The sequence below is a fragment of the Penicillium crustosum genome, assembly GCF_028827405.1.
Source record: "Penicillium crustosum strain IBT 35664 chromosome Unknown utg000002l_segment0_segment0, whole genome shotgun sequence".
NCBI lineage: Eukaryota > Fungi > Ascomycota > Eurotiomycetes > Eurotiales > Aspergillaceae > Penicillium > Penicillium crustosum.
The window spans coordinates 2,121,333-2,138,140 of NW_026623123.1; the positions used below are offsets into that span (position 1 = coordinate 2,121,333).

The 16,808-nt window shown below is 46.1% G+C and overlaps 4 protein-coding genes across 4 annotated transcripts; 2 read left to right on the forward strand and 2 right to left on the reverse strand.

The window, feature by feature from the left end:
* Positions 1–3,086: 3,086 nt before the first annotated feature.
* Positions 3,087–4,358, reverse strand: N7487_004327 (serine/threonine-protein kinase HAL4/sat4; the record flags this gene model as incomplete). The annotated part of the gene is made up of 3 exons (XM_056872074.1): positions 3,087–3,262; positions 3,312–4,240; positions 4,294–4,358. The coding sequence occupies 3 exons, from the start codon at positions 4,356–4,358 to the stop codon at positions 3,087–3,089; spliced, it is 1,170 nt and encodes a 389-aa protein (XP_056729794.1).
* A 471-nt stretch (positions 4,359–4,829) lies between these two features.
* On the forward strand, positions 4,830–6,151 carry N7487_004328 (uncharacterized protein; the record flags this gene model as incomplete). Its single annotated transcript, XM_056872075.1, has 4 exons — positions 4,830–5,109; positions 5,192–5,430; positions 5,512–5,777; positions 5,857–6,151. The coding sequence occupies 4 exons, from the start codon at positions 4,830–4,832 to the stop codon at positions 6,149–6,151; spliced, it is 1,080 nt and encodes a 359-aa protein (XP_056729795.1).
* Positions 6,152–11,400: 5,249 nt separating this feature from the next.
* On the forward strand, positions 11,401–12,327 carry N7487_004329 (uncharacterized protein; the record flags this gene model as incomplete). The annotated part of the gene is given in 5 exon segments (XM_056872076.1): positions 11,401–11,497; positions 11,519–11,631; positions 11,665–11,796; positions 11,893–11,922; positions 11,935–12,327. 5 exon segments carry the CDS (start codon positions 11,401–11,403, stop codon positions 12,325–12,327), a joined length of 765 nt encoding a protein of 254 aa, XP_056729796.1.
* Positions 12,328–13,406: 1,079 nt separating this feature from the next.
* Positions 13,407–15,566, reverse strand: N7487_004330 (potassium ion transporter; the record flags this gene model as incomplete). The annotated part of the gene is made up of 1 exon (XM_056872077.1): positions 13,407–15,566. One exon carries the CDS (start codon positions 15,564–15,566, stop codon positions 13,407–13,409), a length of 2,160 nt encoding a protein of 719 aa, XP_056729797.1.
* Positions 15,567–16,808: the final 1,242 nt, after the last annotated feature.

Sequence of the window (16,808 nt, forward strand, 5' to 3'; positions counted from 1 at the left end):
TTCTTCGGACGATGGAATATGTAAATAATGATTTGTCATTTAAAAAGAGATAGTGCGAAACTGGCTCAAGTGGGATATGTAATAGCGAGAAAAGATGCAAATGTTCATTCCCTGGGGGTTAGATATAAATGTTAATACAATTTGAAAGTACGTCTCTAATGAAGTCATCTCTTTACTAGAATCTCTCACATAACGTGTGCCCGTCCTTAAAAATCATATGGTTTGGATCGGTCTTATGCCCGACTTTACGGAATAAAAGTCAGGATCCAGTGGTGGCGTTATGTCTCCCTCGCTTGTCTCATACACATGTGATAAGGTCAGCGCAAATTCGGAAGCGGGACACTGTAGTCTGAAACGTATAACTAATTCAACATGCTTCAGCTTATATTAAGTGACTGTCTATGGATAAACACTGGCTGTCAAATGAAATGAGGATTTGCCGCGCGAATATTGAGCATGGGATCACATCTCAAGTCAGGAATTAACATAAGCAGGTGCCGAGGGCGGAAAAATGCATATAAAACAATGTATTTGGTCTAAAATACTTCAATATTGAGACCAGCGTGCCGGAAATGTCCGTGAGCACTGTCTTGCTTGGCTCCCACCTTGTCAATAGGGCTCAGGGTTTTAGGGGGTTTAGGGGTTTTAGGGTTTTTACTCCTAGGAGCGACAGGGCTCCCAGGACATGGTGTGAGGGTCTTACGTATACGTAGATGGGGACTGAGTTTCGTAGATGGATAATCAATATTAAGAAAAGCTCTAGTCGCCTCTAGCGCGAGGAAGCAAAAGAAAGGTAGCTTCCTCGCGTTCAGGGGAACCCATATACACCATGTGGGTCCCACGCAGATCATATCTCCATCCATCCTGTATGCTTCATGTATATCCCTGACAATCCAAGGTAAAGAGCCTAGGAACGATCTGTCTCGCTCCCAGGAGTGACAGGTACAGTTCCTGGAGAAAATTTAGCTCCTAGAGGCCGTGAGCACGATCCTAGGAGCAATAATTGAATTTAGCTCCCTAACTCAGCATATCGTACGTTAATCAGAAAAACAGCTAGCTGGGTTTAGACCAGAACAAGGTAGGCAAACGCAATTAAGTGCGGCGGCGTTGAAGAATTGAGAGGCCGCTCATTTTCGACGGCCTTAAGTGGCCGATTTAAAGTGTTTGAGCTCTCGTCATAGTAGAGTGAGGAAACGAATACCCTTCACAAAATGATATTGGAAAATGGGTGGATTGGTTGATTCTGCACCATTGCATACGACGAATTCGATCAACGTTGAGTAAATAGGAAGTCAATAGTTGTTGATGGCAGTGTTAGTGTTCACGGTCCTTGTCTTTATACGCATGTCAAACGTACTTAGTGAATGTTTTATTCGTTCGAGGAAATCATACTAGTATATGTTTAATTTATCAAATTAATTTAATTCAATTGATGACCAGCTTTTCCTAGCATAAGGAAGGATTGTGTTTATTAGATGTTATTGGCTTATTTATCCCCATTTGCTCTTATGTCCGTGCATTCCCTAATACCCTGCCACCCCCTAAGTCTACCTGTGATATTTTTTTCACGCCGCTCTTATAAGTCTCAGCCGATTTCCAATACATACTTGGCGTCACTACACACTCCTCACCATGTTTCCCCGGCAACCAGTAAATACCCACTCAGCAGAGAACGGACTAGCTAAGATGCATAAAGCTTCTATCCTGCAGAATCGAGAGTCCGGTTCTATAGTTACTCAGCGTTTCTTTGTGCGCGCTATCTCCTGCTACCCTTCTCGATTTTCACCACATTTGACCGAGCGCTTTGATTACTTGCTCAAGCCACCACGCATAGCTGTTCCTCTCTAATTCTAAGAGCGCCGATTGTCTTAAATGCGAGTCGGAATTAAGCCTCTATATTCCAAGATCTCAGCATCAGCGGCGAAGGATTGTACGTAAATGCGGCAGCAGCCAATCGTAGTCCTTATTCCTAGGCTCGAAAATCTCGCATGGCCTTCTAGTCTTGCACCATGGTAAAATCTGGTTAGTAGTGTCTTAATTAGGCCAAGCGCCTCTCTAAGCAAACGTGAAGAGAAGCGCTAACCGCCTCTGGCTCGTATGAAGTCCGAGGCTGCAGCCTCATTCAAACACGGGTACTTATGTAGACTGCAGGGGTTCACGCACGCATTACGTGCTTCTTGCCAGATCACCTGCATTATGCACAATGCATGATGTGGCATGCACTTTTTGGACCAAAATCGCTGCAAGCACAGCGCCTTCGCCGCCTTGCAAACTGTGATTTTATCGGTTTGCCAAATCACGGATACACGCCCAGCCACCACCATGTGCGTATTTATTAGGCGAAGTCTTATCATTCGAACACCCCTTTTTGGTGAGAAGTCATCAAATTTGGATAATCAAACTATAGTATGAAGACTACCGCGAGCACATTCAAGATCGTTACTCTACCCATCCCTAGGGATCACACCACCTACATGATCACAATGACGCTTGGCTCTATTCCTTCTTCCAAACAGACACCTTACGAACCAAGTACTATAAGCCCTAATTCTGAGCAACCAGAAAGACCTGGCCACCAAAGCCATGCTGCCTTAATAGGTCAGTATTGGAGTGTGGGTGCAATGAGTACACAAAATATTACTGCAACCTAACATGCGAATGATGAAATGATGAACGTAACTGTAATGACATTTTGTGGATCTCACTTGTGGTACTCTTCATAAGGAATGCCGAATCAGTTCACTACCAATTCCAACCCGTATCGTTTTCGACATTCAATATCATTTTCGAGGTCGTGCCAGCGTACAGCTGTGTCGGTGTCCCTGCAAGAGCTATTCATTTTGTGGTGCGTAGCATGCCGTCAGCAAGTTGGTTTTGGTGGCTGTTGCATTGGTTGGGCGACACCGATATCTACCTGCATCTACTGATAATGCAATGATGTCGTCCAGTAAGTCGTTGAGTTGGGTCGTTGAGGATAAGTTGTTGAGAAAGGAGGGGGCCAGGGCTATGTAACTGGATCGTATTAATGTTGAGTCTATATGTTTTGTTTCATTGATGCCATGAAAATAATTATCTAGCTAAAGTGGTCATGATCCAGCGGCTGTGCAGGTTTTAGTCTCTTGTAGCCACCGGGAATCAAGAATTTCAGGTGCGATAGGCCGGCGCACGTTTTCAATATCTAGCATCGAATATATGACTCGTCGACTTGCTGTCTGTTGCTGCAGAGTTAGCACAACAGCCAGATAGGACGGGAAATCGGTAACTAATATTGCATATTTCCTCAATGAAAAAATGCCCTTTTCCAACAATACGGTCTGCGACGTAGTCTCGAAAAGATTCATCTTGATCGGTCGCTATCTTCCATGGAATCCTACCTGTTCTTATCACAAGGTAAGTCATAGCGGCAGCCCAGATGTCGACCGATCTAGGATCAAATTCCTCGCATAGATATTGTTCCGGCGATACAAAAGGGCGTGAACCGCGACGTGTCCTGGACATATGTATCTGGTTTTCCCAACCAAGGCGGAAACATTCAGCGCTTCCAAAATCGGAAATCTTCAGGCAGCCATTGGTGCTGAGAAGAAGATTCTCCGGCTTCAAGTCGCGATGAGCAATTCCCATCTTATGGATATAGCTGACGCCACGCATGAGCTGTTTAAAGAAACAATCGGCCTCTGGCTCTTCCAGCTGACCGGATGTGGCTACCAATGAATGCAGGTCCCTACCGGAACAATACTCCAAGCATTCGCAAAAGCTATCATTACCTATTCGAAGCAACTCGAAAGTCCGAACAATATTTTGATGTTGCAATGAAGAGGATATGTAAAACTCGGACTCAACGCGCCTCTGGTAAGCTGTTTCGGTTGTTTGTGCTTCACGGCGGAAGACTTTGACTGCGTAAAAGCGATGAATGTTCGGGTTCCACTCTTGGATTTTGTGCGACAGAAAAACGGCCCCAAACGAGCCGTGACCCAGAATATCGCATATATCCCCGTATTTCTGGACTAGGAGTGTCATATTTTCCCCAGCCACGACGCCAGTTTGTTGATTCTCCATCCACTGTTTCCATTCTGAATCCGCGGACGGTTGCGAGCAAGCTTTTGTAATTATCCTCTTCAAGTATCTCCAGTTCATCTTTCGATTCGCTTCACGGAATAGTCTTTTCGACGATAGCGGTTTCAGAAAGTGGCAGTGATCCCCGTTCTCGAGCATGAACCTTCCATTCCCAAAGACACGTTTTCTAAACGTAGTGGTTGGGTCTGGAATTATGCTGTCGGTCATCTCTAAACTCACTTCAGAGTAGATGGAAGTTCGAGATACTTGAGAATGATTGCGTCCGCAACCGCCAGGACCTCCATGTTGTCCTCCCGGAGTGCAAGAACCAAAGTGTTTGAACGTTAACTGAAGTAGCTTTTGAAGATAACTGGGCATATTCTTGCGTCCTGATTAGCCAACTGGACTTGCTCTTAGGTAAGTTGACGAAACCCTAGCTCGATGTACTTTAGTGCCTCTAGTTGTTTACTTTGCCGGGAGAGAAGCCGTGGATAGGATAAAGCAGATATGTGCTTTTAAGATGAGGTAGACTTCCCGCATCGCACTGAAGATAGGACTGGGGAATTGGCCAATGCTCTGAATTCACTCCTGGTTCTTAGTCTTGGCAATTCTCTGTTTGCAGGAACTAGGCATTCTTGGCGTTTAGAGACTGAATCTTGGCGCTTGGAAGTTCTCGGCAGTATTGCTGTCATTGGGTGGACCCCGACCAGACTTGCCGCGACCAGGATATTTCTTCGATTATAATTGAACAACGGATTATAATTGACTACTGTCTGATGGCTACCAATCACGAGGAGACGCGACCGCCTTACGGACACGGCCCAACGTCTCGGCGCCAAGCCTATAACCCCGTTTCAGTGACGGCTCTTGCGAACCGTGCGACTTGGGTTGCTACCAAGGAATCCAGCGATGAACCAAAGCTAAATATGGGGCACTCACACCGACTCCCTGACACGACCGGTCGCAGAGATCGCACGAGACCTGACAAACATAAAGCTCATGATCCCCACGCAGAGCTTACATCCAGTTCAACTCTCCAGCCAGCAGATACTTCGGGTAAGACGGAGAAACAAGCGGCTCAGCAATCATCACGCCTAGCTATAGCTAGCTACTCAACCAGAATAATTTCCAATGCCAGACGAGAAAAATGACATTGCGCCCGACTCCGGGTCGGGCGGCAGCCCACTAAGCCAGCCGGCTCACACGCTGACTTATGAAGATGTGATCAAAGAACTCACCACTGAGCTAGACGATGGTCTACCCCCCGACGAAGCGAGTCGTCGTCTCCAGCAATATGGTCCCAATCAACTGGACGAAGGGGAAGGTGTGTCGTTGGTCAAGATTTTTGTGCGGCAGGTGGCCAACGCAATGATGCTAGTAAGAGACTGCTATCTTCTTCAATTAAGCCATGGAAACTGGTTGAAAATTGTCCAATTCTGATCTAGTCGTTTGTTACAGGTTCTGATTTTGGCCATGGCGGTCAGTTTTGGAATCCAGTCGTGGATTGAGGGCGGAGTGATCTGCGCAGTCATTGTCTTGAATATTGTTGTTGGATTCTTTCAGGAGTACGCCGCTGAAAAGACTATGGAGTCGTTGCATTCGCTGTCGTCGCCGACGGGGACTGTCTCGAGAGGCGGGCAGACATTCTCGGCACCATCATCTGAGATCGTACCGGGTGATATGATTGAGCTGAGGACGGGGGATACTGTTCCAGCGGATATTCGGTGAGATCCCTTTCACAATGCAACTGCGATTTTTAAAGTCGTTGAGGGAGTTGGTGATCTTTTACTAATAACACAATAGCCTGGTTGAAATAGTTAACTTCGAGACCGACGAGGCTCTTCTGATAGGCGAGTCTTTGCCCGTCCAGAAGGAATGCGACTCGACTTTCAAAGAGGATACTGGCCCTAGAGACCGCCTCAATATCGCCTACAGTTCTAGCACTGTTACTCGTGGTCGTGGGCGTGGTGTAGTTATCAGTATAGGCATGTTCACCGAAATTGGTTCTATTGCCCTCGTATTGCGGGCTAGCGATAGTAAGCGTCGTCCCGTCAAGCACGGTCCCAACGGTGAGTCTAAGAAGCGGTGGTATATTTAGGCCTGGACTCTTACGTAGACGGATGCCGTGGGTCGATTCCTTAGTGTTAATATCGGAACTCTCTTATAGAGGAAGCTTTCAAAACTAGCCTATTTACTATTTGGAATTGCCGTTATGTTTGCTATTGTTTGTATAGCTGCAAATTTATTCAGCAGCAATAAGGAAGTTATTATATATACTGTTGCAACCGGTATCAGTATGATTCCGGCGTGTCTGGTGGTCGTACTTACTATTATAATGGTAGTCGGTACTAAGCGTATAGTCGAGCGGAACGTGATTATTCGTAAATTAGACTCGTTGGAGGCACTTGGTGCTGTAACAGACATTTGTTCCGATAAGACGGGTACTTTAACTTAAGGCAAAATAGTTATCAAAAAGGTATGGATCCTATCTCGGGGGACGTACTCTGTCGGCTCGTCTAACGAGCCTTTCAATCCGACCTTTAGAGATATTACCTACACTCCTATACCTCCTTTACAACTCATTAATAAGAAGGAAGGCCCCCCCGTAGAAAGTATAAAAGGTCTCGTCTCGGGAAACCGCTAGCTGGAAGACTTCTTAGACGTCGCTTCTATAGCAAACCTCTCTCACGTTTATAAGTCCGAAGAGGGCGAATAGTACGCGCGTAGCGAGCCTAGGCTTCCGCAGAACCCAACCGGACCCGGACCCAACCCGGACCCAACCCGGGTTTGGGTTGGGTCCGGGTCCAAAATCTCAACCCAGCGCTGGGTTCTGGGTTACTACCCTCAACCCGGACCCATACTGGGGCCCCAATTGGGTTACAAATAAGACAAATATACCAAGGAATCCTCACTGCATAATTTATACAATCTCTTATTGTAATTTTGGGTATTTCTCTTGCATCTTATCTATATCAAGAGTATGTAGATTTAGGGTAGGAAGATAATATTTTAGCTAACTAGTGATACTGGAAATTATCATCATCTCGCTGTTTACGCTTCCGTCCTGATAATCGGAGCTGCGTACCATTATCCGGTAGCTTAGGCTCAATCATATCATCTTCAATATCCTCTATCGCCTTATTCTCCTTATCCCCTTTATCTAGCTCTTCAGTATCACTAATTGGGTCTACTTCAACCCCATCGGGTCTCTCATCCTTCTCTTCCTTCGCCACTTCAATTTCGTCTTGTGTAAAAAACTCTTCAAGTCGCTTAGCCTCTTGCTCCTCAAGATCGAATCTTGAAGTACAAAGGAACATCATAAGCTCTTGGATTGTTTCGGACTTCATTCTTCCCCGGCGGTAATGACAGATATCTCGAGCGGTATTAAATAGTCGTTCAACACCAGCGCCTGTTGCTGGTATTGAGAGAATATCCCTTGCAAGAGCTGCAATAGCTGGAAAGCGGTGTTGATTCTCTCTCCAGAAACCAAGAGGCGCAATTTCAATCGTATCTATTAACTAGTTAGTAAAATATTAATATTATTTAGGGTTAACATACCACTATCGAGATATTGTGTTATCTCATCTGTGACTCCCGACAGCTGTCTTCTATTACTATTCAACATCTTATCAAGCTTCGAACTTGGTCGAGGTTGATTATAAGAAGGTTGCGAGTCTTGTATATGAGAAAGCCGATCTTGATATGGTACGAGAGCTTTTTGGAATGCCTGGCGATATTTATCGCGCCACTCTTGATCCCAGTCATCAGTTTGAAAGAATTGAAACTTATTCACAGGCGCAAGCATGGTACATATCGCAAAGATATACCCTCGGATATGATCAGTCTGAGAGTAATATTCGTCAAGCTTTAGTCGACTAGCTTCGAGCGCATCAAGCATCTGTTTCTTCCATAGAACACGCTTCCGTCTGAGCTGCTTCATTGACTGTTCAAGATGCTCAAAAAGCCGGTTGTATATCTTAAAAGTATAATGTGCAGTAATATCCCGAGTCTTTGAGAGTTGTAGAGTATAATCAAAGAATGGCTCCGTGATACAAAGAAGATAGTCAATTTGACGCCACTCTTCGGTATCTGGTAGCAGATCAAGACGAGCATACTCTTCACAAAAAGGGCCAAAAACAGACCGTAGTCTCTTCGCGCGGCGAAGCATTAGGAATGTTGAATTCCACCGGGTCTTCACATCTTGGATTGGGGCAATCTTGACTTTTTGGGGCTGGAGATTGTAAAAACTCTCCCGGCGCTGGGGACTAGCGTTCACATATATTGCAAGGTAACGAATCTTATTCAGCGTAGAAGAAATCCCTCGCTGCTGTTGTTGTGCATTCTGCTGGGCCATTTTAGACTGTTGATCAGTCCACTTTGTCTCTGTAGTCTCATTTTCTGGAACTGCCTTGATGTGTCCAAGAAGCTGGTTCAGGCTAAGTTGGATAACATGGGCAAGACAAGGAATTCGAATAACAATAACACCATCCGGTAAAACCTGTTGAAGGGATTCCATAAGAGTTTTGTTGTTTGATGCATTGTCTGTTGTCAGCCCAAACACCCTATCTTCGATTCCATGTTCTGTGAGGGTCTCTATCAGCGCACTACTTAGGTTTGCACCAGTATGCGCCCCATAAATAGGCTTGAAGTCTAGTAGCACCTCTCGATATACCCAGTCGCTATCAATGAAATAGCCAGTGATTGCTATAAACGCCTGTGAGAAGGGAGAGGTCCAGCAATCAAGGGCAATAGATATCTTTGAGTGAGATGGAAGCATCTGAAGCACACTCTGTTGCCGACTCTTAACTGTGCTTGATAGCCGACGACGAATTGTATCAGCAGAGGGGATAAACGGGGTGGATAGAGAGGTGCGAGCCATTTGAATTAGGCTCTGAAACGTTGGGTGCTCGATAAGTTGAAATGGGAGTCGATTAAGAGATAAGAAGGATAAAATCTCTTCCTCCCAGGCCTCTTGTGAGAAAGGAGCCTCGGTCGGAGTATCATCCTAAAAAAATTTAGTAAGGAGAATAAAAGATTAAGTTATAATAGAACATACAGCTTTGCTGAGGAATCTTGTGATCTCTAGCTTTGATCCACCCTTAGCCTTTCGACACCCTGCGCTCTTGATATGTTTTGACATTGTTGATGTGCCATGATATTGTGCTTTCCGGTCGCCCGTTGGATGAGGATGGATAGTGTAAGGATGCTCAAGAATCTGGCCGCAATTCTTACACATAACCTTTGGTGCCCCATCGATACTATTTGCAACCTGGTTAAACCTACCCCAAACATCAGACTGGTGGTTTGAGTCCCAATGGATCTTGCTCTTCCTTCCAAAATCAGTCTGTAACCACCAGTCGACCCATTCGGTATGAGTCATTTTGTCATAAAGAACAAATGCCTTTCTCCGATCGGGACCAACACGTAGAAGTGAGGTAGGAGGTATAAGGGGAATAATCGGACGAAGGAATTCGGAGTCAATAGAGTCGAGATCGAACGTCTGCTGGCTAGTGGATGGTTCAGGGGTACCAAGTCGGTTTGAAGGGGTAAGATAACCAAGATTGTCTATATCTCCATCATAAATCGAGGATGTCAAATTAGATTGCTGGCTCTGGGACATAATAGGCGAAATAAATAAATGATCAATTACGAGGGGAAGAATAAGAGAAGGGATTTACTTACAAAGGGCAGAAGACGTATTACCCTAGCTGTGAATAGAGAGCTGAACGATCAAGTCGTCGTTTATCAAAAGTACCTACTTCACTAGCATTTAATTGGTATATATTATAGGTTTAAGTGGGTTAGAGCCAGCATAACCCAGCAAAACCCAGCCAAAACCCAGCCAAACCCAGCAAAACCCAGCAAAACCCAGCAAAACCCAGCAAAACCCAGCAAAACCCAGCAAAACCCAGCAAAACCCAGCAAAACCCAGCAATTATAACGGGCTAATGCCGGTACTAAGGCTCAGGCTCTACCCGCGCTTACTGCTAGATCCCCTCAGCCAGAGTTTCTAACCGCGGTCAGAAACTAGGAGTATTAGTACTCGGGCTCTACCCGCGCTCACTGTAAGATCCCCTCAGCTAGAGTTTCTGACCGCGGTTAGAAAGTATAGTAGAATAAGGCTTTAATCGTATAATTAATTTTCTGACCGCGGTCAGAGATAGTAGTAGTCGAAAGGAGATCTCAACGTGTAAGGATAGAGTGACTACTTTACACTGTATTCAAAATATATTTCTACAACTTCAACCATGTCAGCAAACCTAAATTATCAAATACCACTACAACCATGATTATCTTTAATTTTTATTGGTAATAAACTAATATCTGGCCAATATAAAATGATATAAGTGTCTATTTAGTTTAGTCATATAAAGTTGATGTCGAATAAGTGAGTTCATATGGGTTCGATCTAAAACACAAAAAAATACGAAGATTACATGTTGATTATTTAGCAACTTTATGAACGCCAAGAGTTTGTTTTTATGCAAAGTTGGGTTTTACTGGGGCCCCATTGGGGGCCCAGCGCTGGGTCCGGGTTGGGTCCGGGTTCGCTGACTTCGACCCGGACCCAGGCTGGGTCCGGGTCCGGGTCCGATATCTCGACCCAAACCCGGGTTGTGCGATAGACTAAGCGAGCCTACGGAAATTGCCATCCACGTTTTTGTATCAAGGTTCAACTGGAACCGCGACCGCTGGATTAAGGGTTAAGGTATAGTGTGGCACCAGAAGGCTAAATTCCTATTCGACTTAACCGTTAAGAAAATGTTAGTGGTTTTTAATAAAGTCACCCCACACGAGGACCGCACAATAGTGTTTACTAAGGGTGTAGTCGAGCGTATCGCAGACTCATACACCTCAGTTATCTAGGACTAGGATTCGTTAACCCCCGTCCAAATAACCGACGACTACCGCGAAAGGATCCTCCAGAATATAGAGGAACTCGCTAAATAGGGGCTTCGGGTATTAGCTCTAGCCTATCGACCGTACACTAACCGGACACAATTGCTTAGAGGGTCCGATCTGAATCGCGAAGATACGGAGAATAATCTATACTTCCTTAGACTAATCGGCTTATATGATCCCCCGCGCCCTAAGACAGTAGGCTCAATCTAGGCCTACTACTAGGTAGGTATAGTTGTCCATATAATCACTAGCGATCACCCTAGCACTGCTAAAGCGATTGCCCAGTAAGTAGGAATTCTTCTAGCTAGTTTCAATACTATAGCGGCTGATATCGTAGACGCTATAATTATGACTGCTAGTCAATTCGATAACCTTACTAATAAGCAGGTAGATACGCTTCCGACCCTACCTCTAGTCATTGCACGGTATACTCCGTAGACTAAGATGCGTATAATCGACGCCCTTCATCGCCGTGGTCGCTTTGCGGCTATAACTAGAGACGGAGTAAATGATTCTCCTTCGCTTAAGTATGCCGATGTTGGTATCGCTATGGGGTAGGTAGGTTCGGATGTGGCCAAAGATACATCTGACATCATACTCACGGATAACAACTTCGCCTCGATTCTTAATGCCGTTGAAGAAGGTCGTCGTATCTTTGATAATATTCAAAAATTTGTGCTTTATCTGTTGTCAGAAAATATCGCGTAGGCCTGTACCTTACTTATCGGATTGGCTTTCAAAGACGCTGATAATCAATCCGTCTTCCCTCTATCCCCTATCGAAATTCTCTGGATTATTATGATCACGTCGGGTATACCCGATATAGGCCTTAGAATAGAGGTGGCTGCACCTGATATCATAAACCGACCTCCCTAGAGTAAGCAGGGCATATTCATCTAGGAGGTGATTATTGACATTCTGGTTTATAGTATCTAGACCGCAGCGCTCTGCCTGGCGGCATTCTCTGTACGTATATAGGGATTCGGCGACGGTAACCTGGCCCGTGGCTGCAATAAGGAATGGTCAGAAGAGATCAAAGACTGCGAACTGGTATTTAGAGCACGTGCTACCACGTTCGTTTGCTTAACTTGGTTTGCGCTGTTTCTGGCTTGGGAGATAGTCAACATACGCCGGTCGTTCTTCCGCATGCAGCCAAAATCCAAAAAATACTTTACACAATGGATGTACGATGTCTGGCGGAACAAGTTTCTTTTCTGGTCCATCATGGCCGGATGGATCACCATGTTCCCTATCCTCTACATCCCCGTCTTGAACGATGTCGTCTTCAAACATAAGCCTATCACTTGGGAATGGGGCATCGTGGCAGTCGAGGCTGTCCTGTTCTTCATCGGCGTCGAAGCCTGGAAATAGACCAAGCGAGTTTTCTTCCGTCGCAGAGCCCGAAAATCTTCCAAGTTGAGTTCGTCGAGGGACGTCCCGGAGCATCCCTAACAAACATTTTCCCTGGCCCGACATCAATTGGGGCCGGGGAACAAACCGCCACATGGCGCGTCAGCGCACATATCAAGACTTACTGGAGACTTACTGGAAAAATCAACCATAGCAATTGTGAATACCGGGTATCGAGAGTGGATTGTGGAAATTTGTGCTCATGAGTTCGGTTATTCGGGACCGCGCTATCCTGGGTTTTGCTTTCTCGTCGGCGAAATATGTAGATACGAAAAAAAAGAGCAGTACATAGAAGCAGTAGGGTCTCGACACTATTTCTTTGTTGTACTTTTGAATCGTTCAATTTACAGTAAATCCACCTGGGCCAATCGACTTTACTTGGACGCAGTCTTCACCGGAAGATCTATAAGGGATAAAATAACAGCGATCAATCTGACGGCTATGCGTTCGTGCTGCAGCCTGCCATTTCCAGGTCTCCCGATGCTACCGAACCAGCGGCTTCAATACGCAGCTCCTGAGATCCTACAGGATTAATGTGTCTTGAAGTGCTTGCTTAATTAGCGAACTGACCTCACATCTCTAGGTCCCAAATACAGGATACACCCTCACGCCTGCAGATGTCGGTGCTGTTTTCATAGCCGCTTGTTTTTTTTTTGTGGCTCTTTAAATGCCATCCTTGTTGCGGCCCTTGCGGAGCCGTCTTTTCGAACATCTTAATTGTCGCAGGACTCAGAAATACATCGGTTCTAGTTATCTACCGTACCTCGTACCAGTACCCTTTGCTTGGTGCATATTAGACCACACTGCGCATCTTATAAGTTTTCGTCATGTCGATGACTCCAGCAAGTAGGTGCAAGTTGCTACTCTACAAATCTAAAGAGGGTTTGGGTGGGGGGGGCCTAGTGGTCGTTGTTCTTGTCCTGCGATGGAACCCCCCTGGTCCCTTTATAGGGTCGAAATGCGCTAGCACCCTAGCGACGTGAATCGGCGTGACTGAACCGGCGTGACTGAACCACTATTGTAATCCATCATGTGCGGCATTATGATGTCTGGCTGGCAGCTCGCAGCTTCCTTCTACTGAGGGAAACAGGCCGCATGTTTGTGCTTTTGGCGCTTGCCACACCTGTTTTCGCTTTCGAAGTTGTGCAGTGTGTCGGTCCAGCTTCAGGAGATGTATTGCTTAGATTGGAGCGACGTCGTCTGATTCTCTGCTCCTCATCCTGTACTTCCTTCTTTTGCATAGACTCAGATGGCAGGAGAATGGCACGATCCAACTCGTACGGCAAGCCACGATGTCGCCCGCGAATTTGCATCGCGATGATGATAAGTTTAGAAAGTGTCTTCAGTTCAGCCGAAAAGGAAGCATTTATACCGGGATAGCCCATGGACAACCCAACGGTACCGTATGCCGATACAATCTCGAATAGGACCGCAAAGAGGTTGAAGTAGTATCGGTTTGGATCGGACAAGGCTGTACCTTCGACAACAACTATGAGGAACAGCCCTAGGAAAACATACCATAGGTCAAAGCTCAGTTGTTTTCGCAAGTGGGTCCCAGTATAGCTTGTCTCGCTTGAAACCCCGTCGTTGTGCTCATTGGTAGATGAGTAGATACCCAGGCTGCGTTCTTCGTACACATTGGTTCGGCGAATTGAGATGGCAACCGGGAAGACAGAGATATACATCATGAACATATAAGACACCTGAATCGCCGGATGGAGATCGCTCAGACTGATGACGGAAAAGCCCGCGGTTCGGGTGCAAACGGCCTGGAAAAGACCATCAACGAATCGAAAGCCCACAGGAATGCTCGTAACATCGCTATCATTCAAATCCAGGATAAAGAAAAAGAAAATATCGACGCCATTAAGTATCACTAGTACAGCGAATAGCCACCAAGTTGCCGCCCGTGGAAAGAGAAGTGTAAAACACCGTCGCGGGTGGTCAAGCAAAAATTTCAGCTCTTCCCAGACTGCTCCGCCTTTCGGCACCAGAATCGATGAGAACCAAATGATGAACCGAAGCATGCAAGGAAATCCTGTATTTCCAATGACAATGAGGAAGCTCATCAAGAGTAAGGGAAATATCGCGTCGCTGAAGGAACTCATCGAATCTGGCGTCAAGGTAAATCCCAGATCATTCGTAGCTGAACCTGAAGTGAAGATGCCCCACCATGTCCGGGATAGACCAATCGAGTCGATATAGCCTCCATATTTGCCAGCGCGAAGGATCCAAGGAACCAAACATGTAATCCCAATGAGATGGAAGCCGACCATGTAGCATATGAGTACCACTGCAAGAGTCTTGAGCGCTCGATACTCGATGCCACCCAGCTCATCCCGCTGTGCCTCAGTCAGACCGATAAACGTGGAGTTGCGTCCGATAGTCGCATTCCAGCTCAGGTACGGCATGCTGTCAACCTCGCGTTCTTGCGTAAAGGAGCGGAAGAGAGAGTTTAATGTTCCTCTCTGGGTCTGTGTCGTTGGTAGGGCTGGAGATTCCGCGTCATCTGTCATCTCATTGTTGGTATTGTGTGTGCTCAAGATAGGAGATGTAGCGGTCCTAGACAGGTGCTGCCGCATGAGGTGGGGTTCATTGATGGCTATATGCTGCTTGATTCGATCTAAAGGGGAACCCGGGCCTTCTTGATGGGCAGGTTGTACGGGCGCTGTCATGCTGCGTGTCATTGTACCCTCGTCTTCATCCAGCACTTGCGGCAAACCACCACGCTCGTACTCGCGTGGACTCGGGATGCGCAGGGCACCCTTATCGTTCCGCTGCTTCTCCACAAAAGAAATGCTAGGCTGATTGTCCCTCCGCTGAAAGGGTCGCAGCTTGTCTACATCCAGCGTCCGGGAACGCGTGTGAAAATTGCTTCCAGTACTTTTAGTGATAGTATCAGTATTGCTGCCGAAAGTTTTTTCGCTATCGTTGGGGTCGAGTACAAAGACCTCATTTTGTCGCAGCTCCGCGTCAAGTGGTCTCAGGGTTTCGCGCAGAACGATGATATTTTGACCGCGGACACCGTCATTCTCCTGACCAATATCTTGTTGGACTTTTTCGCGAGTTTGAGTCCGATTTCTTGAGCGCGTCCGACGAATGTCACGGCTTTTCCGAACCACGCTTTGGAAGCGCTTTTCAAACCAATAAAGACGGACGAAGACAACGAGTGTGTGAATGAAGATTGGATTGGTGAGCATCGTAACAAACCAGATGATTACCTGTTGGTAAGTGTGAAGAAGGTTGACATCAACTGTATTTAACCCACTCTGAGTCGATGCGCCCGAGCCAAAGAAGAGCGCATCTACATATCGCAAGCCGGGAGCTCCACCAGGATAGATGACGACCGAGGTCAACAAGGTCCAGCCGATAATATAGGTGTAATGTATGGAAATGAACGTGGGGCATGAAAATAGAAATTTATGTATCTTGGCCCGCATCGATTCAAAGTAGATGAACATATCGGTAACAGAGTGGCCGAATGATATAAAGCTCGGAGGGCCCGACCGACGGGTGTACGTGTTCGAATTTGCACAGCCAAAAGGTGATACAGTCCTTACGGTCTCGTGGTGGAAGGCGCGCAGAGAGCTTGTCGAAGAACGTCGACGTTTGGTTGCGCGCAAGAGCTGATACTAGCTTGTTGATCGCACGCCAGTTCATTTGGATAACCTTTGTAGGTGGGGTAGGTTGTGTGTATAATATATCAATAAGGTTGCTGAAAGTGGCGAGACGAAGGATAGGAGGTGGTCGTCTGAAAATGAACATTGAATCACTAGTTTCTTGGTCAAGTGACATTACACTAGTCCGAAGGCCCATCACGTGACTAGCAGCTCCCGAACATGTCGGTGCAAATATGAGCAAGCTATACGCTCGATATTCGACTACTACTATTGAATCCTATGGATTCTGATGCATTCATACCGTCTCGGTCAATGTATAAACCGTTGACTTCCATGAAGCCGATCAAGTTCCGAAACATTTTGATGTTTCTCCTCATATCTATCCGAACGACTGTACTCCTTGGTCCTTGCCAACATGCCCCATAATTCCATGAGATTGCGCAGACTTTCTGTGCGAAACCATGGAACCATAAATGTAAATCTTTTTCCATGTTGTAGTAAATAGACAAATCAACAATAAATAGAAACTTGACCAATGGCTCAATATTGCCAATGCGGTTTTATACCCGCATGATCGATCCTCTTTGGGAGGTGAGATGGGGAAGGTGAGGCCAAGCAACCAGCTTGTGGCTGAGCAACCGAAATTAACCCCGCCCATCACCACATGGACACCTTCGCTTTCGGACATCAACCCATCCATGGATTGTACAAAAAAGCTTAATCCGTACTTTCACACCTGATTTCACTTCAAACAAGGGTTTCTTCTCACATTTTTCAGGGTATTCAGCTTATCAGTCAGATATATCACAATGCATACCGCTC